We start from the raw sequence: 11,903 nt of genomic DNA, 5'->3' as shown, positions 1-11,903 counted from the left end.
CGCCAAAAATACTTTTGCGAAAAAATGCATTTTTCAAAATAAGCTAATTTTTGAAGCTTAGCCAAACAAACTATAAGTTCTATGCAATATACAATTGGAGGATCTTTGGTACAAGTTATTTTATAATGACAAGATCATAATACGAAATTAATAATAATATTATTATTTAGCGAATATACTGTTATCGGTAAATGTTTAATTCATTTGATTAAAAACAAATATTAGGAGGGAAACACGTTATTTGGATCAGAAAACTTACAAAAGAAATCGAGTTTAAATTTTTAGGAGGGCAACACGTTTTAGGAATGTGGTGGAGCTATTATGGTCCAACTCCCTAACCTAAAGTGATACCAGATATCTAAAATCCAATCAAACGCAATATAAAAAGTAATCTTGCATCTTATTTCACGAGTTTTATCCCTTATTTCAAAAACCAAACGACGCTTTATATTACTTAAATCCTACTTTCAAAAAATCTTTTTAAATTGTGTTTGTTTGGTATGTTTTCTTTTGCTTTCGAATTTGCTTATAAAAAAGGTGATTTTTTTTTGGGTAATTAAATGATTTTATTTACCAATAGCAAATATGTACAATGTCAAAATCTGAAACTGGACACTCCCAGTTCCACACAACTTCTACTACAAGTCTTCTATATCAAACTAAGGATAGAAATTCATTTCTTCCATTGTCTTCTCTAACTTTCTGATTCTTGATCCCTTATTTGCAACTTCTTGTATAATTTGTCTAACTATCACTTCCATTGTCTTCTGCTCTTCTTGGAATAATCTCTTGTTTCTTTCATTCCATATATGATGTACTGCACATACCAAAGTCAGTCTATATACTCGAGCTTTTGCATTGTTTCCTGTTGATTTGTCTTTATCCCATTGTACCTCCCTTTGCCACTCCATCGAAGATCTTGTTATGCCTTGCCAATGTAGCAACTTGCTCCATATACTTCCAGTAACTCTGCATTTAAACATTAAATGATCTATGATCTCATCTTCTTCAGTACACAAGGGGCAGCTTACTTCATCTGTAATTCCCCACACCTGGAATCTACTTCTTGTAAGGAGTCTGTTTTGCAGAGCTAGATTTAGCACAAAGATCCACTTTGGAGCCCCTAAATTGTTGCACGTTAATATCTTCCACGATACTTTTTGATATTGTCCTCGCATGCCTTTGTACCACTTCTTGATAGAGAAGTAGTTCCATTCTGCCAGTTCCTTCATATCGACCCCTGCTGATTTTCTGAACTATCCACAATGCATTGCTTGGATTGGTTTCCCACACTTTTTGCTTCTTCCCATAATACAAATGAATCCACTGAACCCACAATTTGTCTTTCTTCTTATACAGATTCCATAGTAGTTTGCAAATTCCAGTTTTATCTATTACATTATATCCACCAGCAATCTTTTTCGGAGAGCATACTTTGTCCCATGATAGCAAAGCTTTTTTTGAAGCATTTGTTCCTCTAGTCTGTAGAAAGGTTCTACAGACTGTTTCTAGCTTCTTCATCATCTTCTTAGGAATTACAAATATCTGCGACTAGTATATTTGATTGGAGAACATCATTGTCTTAATCAATTGCAACCTTCCTGCATAAGATAGGTACTTTGAAGTCCGGAAGGTAATTCTTCCTAATATTCTCTCCAGAAGGGGCTGACATTGTATCATAGAAATCTTTTTAGTACTAAGTGGAACTCCAAGGTATTTGAAAGGCAAATCTCCCCTGCTAAAGTCGGTTACTTGTACTATGCTCTGCTGTATATCTTGTGGTACTCCCCCAAAGTATATGGAACTCTTTGTTGTGTTTGCTTTTAGGCCAGATGCCTTAGAAAATTCCATGAAACAGTTGAATACCATTTGGATAGAAATAGTATCTCCTCTACAAAATAGCAATAGGTCATCTGCAAACCCTAGTTGAATGATATTTAGTTTATCACATTTAGGATGGAAGTTAAAATCTGGCTTATACTTCAAAGTCTTGAAACTCCTTGTGAGGTACTCCATACCAAGCATAAAAAGAAATGGTGAGAATGGATCACCATGTCTCAATCCTCTTGTAGCTTGGAATGGTTCCATAGGTTTCGTATAGAGTAAGATATTGTCCTTACACAAAAAAAAATGGTGACAGTGAAATTTTATTACAAGTTTTTTTTGTTTGTTTGCAACTTCTAGAAACAAGTTTTACAAAACCAAAAAAAAAAGAAAAAAAAAGGATAAAAAACATAGAACTTTGGAGAAGTGATAAAAGATATTTGAAAGAAAGAAAAAACTATGAGAATATGTTAATCCTTTTTTTTAGGCGAACTCAATATTTTATGAACCCATTTGGACATAAGAACTATTTTTCCCTTTTTTTAGAATTAGTGTTTAGTCATAAAATTTAAAAATTTAATTTTTATTTGAAGATAAATTTTAAAATTTTTGAAAATTTTAAAAACTCAAAAAATTTATTTTTTAAATTTTTTACTCAGATTACTCACAAAATTTCAAAAACAACCAAAAATTATATTCACGTCCAACACAACTCTAAGTTTTAAATATTATATTTCATTTGAAAAGTTTTTTCACTTTTTTTTTTTTTTTTTTTGGAATTTTACGATTCTCGTGTCCAAACGCCCACCATATTTAACTCAAATTTTCCGATCGGAGTTTAATTTTTAAGATTTACATTTCAAGGAAGTACGGAAGTCCATGGCGTAATCACTCTATTCGAAAAGATCGAAGTTGTTCCAAAAACCACCACATTGTTAATTTCGCCGGTGGCCGGAAACAATGGCGTCTCCGGCGATCCAGAGATCACCCCACCACCCACCCTCTACACCCCAGTCCGCCTCACCTCTTCAACGCCTCTCAACTTTCAGATCCGCCACCACTACTAACCCCACCCCCACTCCCCATACCCCACTCACTCCATCCCCATCCCCACTCGACTCCTTCACATCCGATCCAATTTTCTCCTCATTCCTCTCCTCCGACTTCGATTCCACTACCTTCTCCTCCGCCGCACTTTCCTCCGGCTCCGCTGCTTCACGCATTGAGAAGCTTCAAGAAGGTCTTAATCTCCTCAACAATCAACTCCGTCACGAAGTACTCACGCGCCACCACGATCTCCTCAACCAGCTCACTTCATTGCGTGCCGCTGAATCCGCTCTCTCCTCCCTCCGCTCCTCCGTCTCCTCCCTTCAATCCTCCCTCCGCCGCGTCCGTTCCGAACTCTCCGATCCTCATCAATTAATTTCCAAACATACCCTTCAGCTTAACAACCTGCATTCTACAACCGAGCTTCTTCAGTCTACGATTCGAACCCTGAGATTATCTAAAAAACTCCGGGATCTCATGGACCCGACCCATGACCCGGAAAAATTGGATCTTTCTAAAGCTGCACAGCTGCATTTTGAGATATTATCACTTTATAATGAGTATCATTTATCTGGGATTGATGTGGTTGATTTGGAATTGAAATGGGTTGTTGAAATTGGGCTGAAATTACGGGCCGAAGGGATGAAGGTTTTGGAGAATGGGCTTGAGGGTTTGAATCAAGCTGAAGTTGGAGCTGGGCTTCAGGTGTTTTATAATATGGGGGAGTTGAGGGGGACAGTGGATGGGTTAGTGAGTAAGTATAAGGCAATGGGAGTGAAGAGTATAACAACAGCTTTGGATATGAAAGCTGTTTCTGTTGGTGGTGGATTTGGTGGGCCAGGAGGTGTGCAGAGAAGTGGAACACCTCAGTTTGGAGGAAGCGCAAAGGCGAAGGATGCATTGTGGCAACGGATGAATGGTTGTATGGACCAGTTACATTCTGTTGTGGTTGCTGTTTGGCATTTGCAGAGGGTTTTGTCCAAGAAAAGAGACCCCTTTACGCATGTCTTGCTGCTCGATGAAGTCATGCAGGTGTGTGAATGAATGTGTTTCTACTTGATATGAATCGTTTTAAAGTAGTTACTATTATATGACGCCTTTCTCATATCAAGTTATTTGTAGTCTAAAATGTTGTGATTGCGTTGAGCTTGAACATGTTGCCCCGTTTCGGAACTTAGAATTGATAAAACTTGATTATAACTTTATAGCTAGATAGAAGCAATTGAGCCAGCTTAAGGAAGTAACTGCTTTGGTCCCTTTGCTAGAGAGGTTGGTTTCAAATGAAATGAATATAACTTCTTGATAAAAAGAATGAGATGAATATAACCTGATGCAGTTAGTAGCAGGATTTCTAAAAGCAGTACTTTGTGAAAAAAAATGAAATTAACTGAAATTATGGGGAGTACTGATAACTGTCCTTACTGATGTTCGTTTTGTACCAATCCAGTCCTGTGTTTAAGGGTGTCAAATGTGGCAATGAAGAGGAATATTAAGTTTATCAGTCTTGAAATGGTTTACTGTAGTGTTGTCAAAGGCGCGCTTAAGCCCTGAAGTGAGGCTCAAAACACGTTGAGCGTTTCGCCTCGCTTTGTGGGCACTTTAGTGTCGCATCAAAGCTCTAAGGCATATTTTTCCTTGCCAATGAGTGTAATCTTGAAAAGGCGACCTTAAACAATTGATATTTCACTTTATCGTGAACATTTTTTCAATTTCTTTGTCCATATATTTGTTATTCATGCTTATAATGATTAGTATTGGAGACTTCATGCATATTTTTACTTTTTCTCCTGTTGCGCTTTTTTTCATTAAAGCCCACGCTTTATTTGTGCTTCATGCTTAAAGCCCCAACGGACCTTAGAGCTTTTTTGTGCTTTTCGCCTTTGATAACTCTGGTTTACTGCTACCAAAAGGATAGTATAGTTGAGTTATTATTTATTAAGGAATGGTTGAAGCTGAGAGCAAGTAAAGAGATGTTTCTATTTTGGCTAGCCCCAGGGAGCACTGTCACAAGTTTCTCCTCTATAGATCTCTTCTATTTGCTGATCTTTTTGTGGAGTAGTATAATGACATAGTTCATTTATGGCTCAGGCATTCTTACTATAGTAAAATGCTAACAAATTGCAAAATGAAATTAAAAGTGCATTTTATCTGATTCCATAAAAAAAGGGCAGCCCGGTGCACAAAACATCCGGCGTCCACGCAGGGTCCAAGGAAGGGCCGCACTCCAGGGTGTGTGATGTAAGCAATTTAATCTGATGCAAGCATCAGTGACTGATTTCACAGCTCAAATTCCATGAATTTTTGTAATTTAAAACTTGAAAAAACCTTGGCATTTTCAAGGAATTGTAGTCGATTCTCCGCTGAATAGTCTCTGAAACATAGCTATTGTATTGAAATCATAGCTATTAGTTGCACATTATCCTCAACATTAGTTGCACAATAAAATATAATATTAAAACTCCACTTAATGACCTAGTATGGTACTCACCAAGCTTGGAAATTGGTAAGAAGTTATGTTGCTCGGACTCTCCAAAATGCTGCCCACCCTTGTCGGATCCTCCTAAAATGCACTAATTTTGAAAGATTTGACCCGTACCCGGCAGTATATTTTAGAAGTCCGAGCAACATAGCTATGAAACCATCCAAGTAGATGCTCTACTAGTATTTCAAGAACAAGCATTTCGAAGCTATGGAGAATGAAGCTTGAATCTAATAATTGCGGCTGAAATGAGAAGTCAACCCCTATAGTCAAGTCTCTATTTTGAATTGTATCATGGCATAATGAGTGATCCTTGGCAATTTTTGTGCATTTATGGGAGGCAGTTCTCCTATTTCACTTTCTTTTTTGATGAAAAGTTCTTTTTTACTGTGAAATCTTGTTTTTCATTGAAATGGGAGGATAGTGGTACTTTTCTACTTTTGGGTACAAGGTATTCTACCTAAAAAATGTTTTAATGAGCTTTTATAGTAAGTTCCCTTTATCAGTCTTCTTCTGTTTATATAAGAAATAACAGCTTTATAGAATAAGTCTTGGTTTTCAGCTTGGTGTTAGAAAAGTTGTGGGAAGATTCAGATTCTTGTCTTTTAACAAAAAAATCAGTAAAGGAGTCATTGTTGGTTGTAGTTATTAATTTAAGTTCTTTTTTGAAAAAACAATAGTTTCATGTTAGTGGTTGGTGTTGGCTGTAGTCCTACTACTTCTGATGGTTGTGGGGTTTTCTTTAGTTGTTCTGGTTGCAGGATCATCAGATAAGGTTGTATAGATTCACAGAAGCAACAGAAATTTGTGCAAGCAGGGTACATGTGAATTATTAACTTAAGGTGACTAGCACCCACCAGAATTTGATGGTTCATATTTTGGAGCGAACCATAAAGAATCCAACCCTCTTACCCTTAGGGTGGTGAAATAACCGGCTCCATTTATTTTCTAGTGAGATTAGGTGATTGTTCTGGTGAAAAATGTGATACTTTTAGAAACATGGATGAAAAAAGTAACTGAGAGTGAACTCAAGGGTTTGGTCTAACAACCAATGAAGTGGGACAAAAATTATGGGAGACCATGGTTCCAGTCCCGACAGAGGCAAAAATGCCGGATGATGTTTTACCATTTGCCTAAGCCTTGCTAGAAAAATTACTCAGTACTTGTGTCAGTGGGAGGTAGCAGGTATCCAGTAGGTGTGCGAGTTGGCCTAGACGCCACCGCTATAAAAAAAAAGGCGTAACAGAGAGGGGTTGTTTTTACTGCAACAGTTATTGCCTTCCTTTTCACTGTGCAGAGGTTCACTCATCTGCTAAGAATAATGCCCTCTCGCCACTAATTTTCTTATAATGCACATATTAAGGATTTGAGAAGGTTTCATTAAAAATACTAAGGATCGGAGAAGGAATTTTTTTTCTGGATCTACTGAAATCCTGCTCTTATGTCTAGCTACTTGTCAATCTTCCCTTCTCTTAAATATGCTACTATGTTTTGATTGCATTTGTGGGGCTTGGCCTACTTAGAAATATTCACATAATTTCAACTGGTACCTTAGAACAATTACTGCTTCGGAGATTTTATCTATCCATGTACCCAATTAGAAACTGAATATTCTCGATAACCCATCTTATTTTTCCAATGAGTGGACTTAACAACGGGCAATGTTTTGTTTTTTGGGAACAATAATATGTCTTAGGGGACACTGTTCCTTGGGTACACTGGATTTCTTGGACAAGTACCTAATTTTGAACTGGATTTGTGTTTAGTCATATGTATCTGTCTTCTGTTTTCTTCAAACTTTATTGGTTACAGAATCATGCCCTACCTCTTCCCTTGCCAAATCCCCAGAAAATGGGGAACCTCTGTCTCAGGAAGCACATGGAACCCCCACCCCCACCCTCGAAAACCAACCAAAAAATAGAAAAGAAAGAAAAAGAAAACTATAAAATTCAAATACACAATAAAACAGTGTTTCATGATTATCTTTTTCATTCTTATAAATGATTTGTTGGTTTCTTTTCCGTGGTTGCTTACATTATTACATATTTATCAGGAAGGTGATCCTATATTGACGGATCGTGTTTGGGAGGCACTGGTTAAATCCTTTGCTAACCAAATGAAGTCTACTTTCACTGCATCAAGCTTTGTTAAGGAGATATTCACTGTTGGGTATCCAAAACTCTTCTCTATGTTAGAAAACCTCCTTGAAAGAATTTCACGTGATACAGATGTCAAAGGAGTTCCACCAGCTCTCAGTTCAGAAGCAAAGGACCAAATGTTATCTTCTGTTGAAATATTCCAGACTGCTTTCCTAACCCTCTGTCTGAGTCGTCTTTCGGATCTTGTTAATTCTGTATTTCCAGTGTCCAGTCGTGGAAGTATTCCCTCAAAAGAACATATCTCAAGGATTATATCACGAATTCAAGAAGAAATAGAAGCTGTCCAGATGGATGCTCGGTTAACCCTTCTTGTCTTGCGTGAGATCAACAAAGTTCTGCTTCTACTTTCAGAAAGAACAGAATACCAGGTATGCTTTCACATTTGTATGGCAGAACGTTCTTTGAAGAAACACTTCCTATAAATTCAAGAAGCAAATCTATATAGCATGCACTCACTTCCTATATTTCTTCATGATTTATGTGATATCTGCAGTTTGGGGTACGTTGAACATTTGAAGGGGCTGTTTTACACTTCAATAATACTATTCCTTTTGTTTGTCGAGTGGAAGTGAGGGAGAGTTGCCATTTCAGATATGAATATTGTAGAGATAGGTCTGCATTTCCAGAAATTTCATCAATTTCGTTCTTACAGCAACTAGAAAGTGCTGCAATCAGGGGAAAGGAGAAGGCGTTAATCTTAGCCCTAGGGTTGGGAGTTCCTCTATCTTTGCATGTATATATATATATAGTATGACCAGTATATATATGTTTTTTTATCAGAGAGTAAAGACCAGTATATATTAGCAAGCTGAACTAATAGTAATCTAAAAGATTTTGCATTGATCCGTGTTACTAAAAAAGGGAAAGAGTATGGATTGATGCAAGTTGACAAAGTACTGCAGATCATATTTAACGAACCTCAAATGGAAGAATCTTGAATGATTTGTTCTATCCTACTAAAGTTTTCATGAACCCGACTTAGAAAAATAAGAAAAAAAAAGTTTATTCAAGGACCTACTACAACAACCACAATTTGAGTTTCTCCTTGTCTTAGATTGGATGATGTTACAACGCAAAATGAAATGGAAAGTAATTATTTATACCTTGCAGTCAGTTAGTTCTCTATGCTTGTGATTATTGTTTGAAGGGGATAAATTTGTTTGCATAGTGATTTGTTTGAAAGATATAGTGGAAGTTCTTGAAAGAGGAAAAGTTGAATAAGAAACTAATTGCTAAGCAAATGCCTATACATGCCACCCTCCCAAACAGAAAAGGAAAAAGGAAAATGCAGGATTTGTGAATTACAAACACTGACCAAGAAACATTTTTCTTTTGCGTTTATATTTCTTCTTCTCCACTTTTTCTTGCTCTTTCTCGTGCTATTCTGCACTTTCATATAACTTTGTTCTTTGAGGTCCTACATTTTCTGTTTATTAAACATCTAGCAACTTTGAGTGGATTAATCTTTGTAGGCTTTTGGTACTCTAAGCTTGATGTCTAGAATTAGTTGAATTCCTTTTATTACTGTAACTATAAATGGTTGATATTCTTATGAGTATGTTACGCTGAGTTTTCGTACCAACTGATAAGCACTACCTCTCTTCCTTTTTTTTTCCTTTTCCGAGAGGTGGAAGTTTGCTCGGAGATTGATGGGTGCTGTTCAGCCCCTCTCTCTCTGTTCTTTGGCAGCATTAGCAAGTGATTTTCGTTAAATGTTTTCTCTGTTCTCCCCACCCCCGTTTACATGGGATTGAGGGTTGGTGAGTCGGGATGGTCTGGTGATATCAATAATGTTTCTCTATCCTCGATAAATTGCTTTTTGACAATTTCATTACATCATCATCTGAGTAATTGAGTTAATGAATTTAACTTGGGGAAATACATTCAGGATAAACTTTTACTCAAGTTTCATACATTTAATTTATCTGCAGATATCTACTGGGCCTGAGGCACGGCAAATAACAGGTGCTGCAACTCCAGCACAGCTGAAGAACTTTGCATTGTACCAGCATCTACAAGAAATTCATACCCGCATATCATCCATGGTGGCAGGACTACCAACTATTGCAACCGATATTCTGTCTCCTGCACTGGGATCTATCTATGGGGTTGCAGGTGATTCAGTGACATCACTATTCCAAGCAATGCTTGATCGACTGGAGTCGTGCATCTTGCAAATTCACGGTCAAAATTTTGGTAGTCTCGGCATGGATGCTGCTATGGACAATAATGCATCACCTTACATGGAAGAGCTGCAGCAGAGTATTCTCCATTTTCGTAGCGAATTCCTGTCCAGGCTGTTACCTTCTTCGTCAAGTAGCATTACTACAGGTTCAGAAACTATTTGTACTAGACTTGTGAGGAGCATGGCGTCCAGAGTTCTGATATTTTTCATCAGGCACGCTTCACTTGTTAGACCTCTCTCAGAATCAGGCAAGTTGAGATTGGCGAGGGACATGGCTGAACTTGAATTAGCAGTTGGCCAAAACTTGTTTCCAGTAGAACAACTCGGTGCCCCATATCGAGCACTTAGAGCATTTCGGCCTGTTATATTCCTGGAAACATCTCAACTTGCATCATCCCCACTTCGTCAAGATCTACCGCCAAGTGTCATACTGCACCATCTTTACTCACGCGGGCCTGAAGAACTACAATCACCATTGCAAAGAAATAGACTTACTCCGACGCAGTATTCACTCTGGATGGATTCACAAGGGGAGGACCAAATCTGGAAAGGTATTAAAGCTACTCTGGACGACTATGCTGCTAAGGTACGGTCAAGAGGGGACAAGGAATTTAGTCCTGTCTATCCTTTGATGCTAGAAATCGGCTCTTCTTTATCTGGGAATCGTTAGAGGAGCTTTGAGAGAATGCAAAGCTCAAATCATCTTCTCTTGGTATATGCCCTTCCCCATATTTTTGTTTCAATAATATTGTCACAGATGAACACATAGCAGACCGTTATCTATGTTTCGTTTAGTGTCTTACTTTCTTTATATATTTTACCTCAATTGATTGTCATTTTTTCTCACAGTTGTAGTGTTACACTGATAGTGCACAGATTCAAAGAAATGGATTATAGTAGTCAGTGCTTCATTTTCAACTATTTTCTGGTCTTTATGATGTTATTATTCCTCTGGTATCTGTTGGTGGTACTGATATTGTCTCTTTTCATCTTTTTGAGCCGAGGGTCTTTCGAAAACAGCTTCTCTACTCCGTAGGTCTGCGTACACACTACCCTTCCAGATCCCACTAATGGGATTTTACTGGGTCGTCGTCGTTGTTGTACTGGCTCATTTTATATCTTTGTTCACAGCTCTCATTGTCTGTCTAGTCAAACATGAAGAATGTTGTATTGAACTTTTTGATAATCTTAATTTTTTGAGATGCTCTTACGTAGTCTTCCTGGTCATTGGTCAATACTCATATAATGACACTTCCCCTGCTCCTCTGCATTATATAACAACATAGTTTTCAATTTTTGTTTTTTCCTCTGGTCACCAGACATTAGATTTTCAAGAAAAGGAATCAATTTGTTTTAACAGTTTGCAAAAAAAAAAAAATCCTAAGCCGAGGGTCTGCCGTAAATAGCCTCTTTGCCTTCTTTCTTGGAAGCAGGAGTAAGGTCTGGGTATAAATTACTTTTTCTTGACCCCACATGTGTACATATATTACACCGAGTTTGTTGTCGTTGTAGTTTGCGGCGTGCCTTCTCTGATATTAAATTTAACCTTTCACTAACCTATAGTTAGATCCTCCACTGTACCTTTTCCTTTCTCTGTCTCTCGTATATTAATAGAGAAAATAGTAATAAATTGTAGAGTGAACAAAATTAATATATATTTTTGTATATTAAGGAATGAAAATATTTTAGAGCACGAACCGATAATTTCCTCTCTCAATCTCTCTCTTTTGTTTTCTTTTAAATCAATATTCGAGGAAATGAAATTGATCTGAACCATTTATGCATAAATCATTATTTATAAAAGATCTATTGCAATTTTTAGATGCTTATTTATCATGGCCTATTTTTTTTTTAATTTTTAGTGCATATAATTATTTCAACTCTATCACTAATGATTCGATCATATCGATAGTTTAAATAATGATTCCTAAATGTTTCCCGAAATAAATTCACAGAACAAAGTTATTGATTATAATAGTGTCCTTTTTGAATTATTTGAAGTGTGCTATGTTAGAAGATAATTCTTATATCTCAAAAATAAAAATATAACATATTCATTATCATTTACTATCCATGATTAATAGCTATTATTATAATATTATAACTGATCTTTTATTAACATTCATACAAAACCATCTTTGATTAGCTATTAATGGCTTTTGAATTCTTTTGTTCAAATTATTATAATCCTTTAGAAATAGCCTTGAAT

The 11,903-nt window shown here is 36.8% G+C and overlaps 2 protein-coding genes across 2 annotated transcripts; one reads left to right on the top strand and one right to left on the bottom strand.

The window, feature by feature from the left end:
* Positions 1-659: 659 nt before the first annotated feature.
* LOC107813653 (uncharacterized) lies at positions 660-1,524 on the bottom strand. Its single transcript, XM_016638934.2, has 2 exons — positions 1,064-1,524; positions 660-969 (listed from the first exon to the last, which is right to left on the bottom strand). The coding sequence occupies exons 1-2, from the start codon at positions 1,522-1,524 to the stop codon at positions 660-662; spliced, it is 771 nt and encodes a 256-aa protein (XP_016494420.2).
* A 1,085-nt stretch (positions 1,525-2,609) lies between these two features.
* On the top strand, positions 2,610-10,615 carry LOC107813660 (conserved oligomeric Golgi complex subunit 5). The gene is made up of 3 exons (XM_016638943.2): positions 2,610-3,903; positions 7,404-7,877; positions 9,441-10,615. The coding sequence occupies exons 1-3, from the start codon at positions 2,785-2,787 to the stop codon at positions 10,362-10,364; spliced, it is 2,517 nt and encodes an 838-aa protein (XP_016494429.1). The 5' UTR covers positions 2,610-2,784; the 3' UTR covers positions 10,365-10,615.
* The last annotated feature ends 1,288 nt before the right edge of the window (positions 10,616-11,903 follow it).

This window comes from Nicotiana tabacum, chromosome 1 (assembly GCF_000715075.1).
Source record: "Nicotiana tabacum cultivar K326 chromosome 1, ASM71507v2, whole genome shotgun sequence".
NCBI lineage: Eukaryota > Viridiplantae > Streptophyta > Magnoliopsida > Solanales > Solanaceae > Nicotiana > Nicotiana tabacum.
This window is presented reverse-complemented; position numbering and strand designations above follow the sequence as displayed.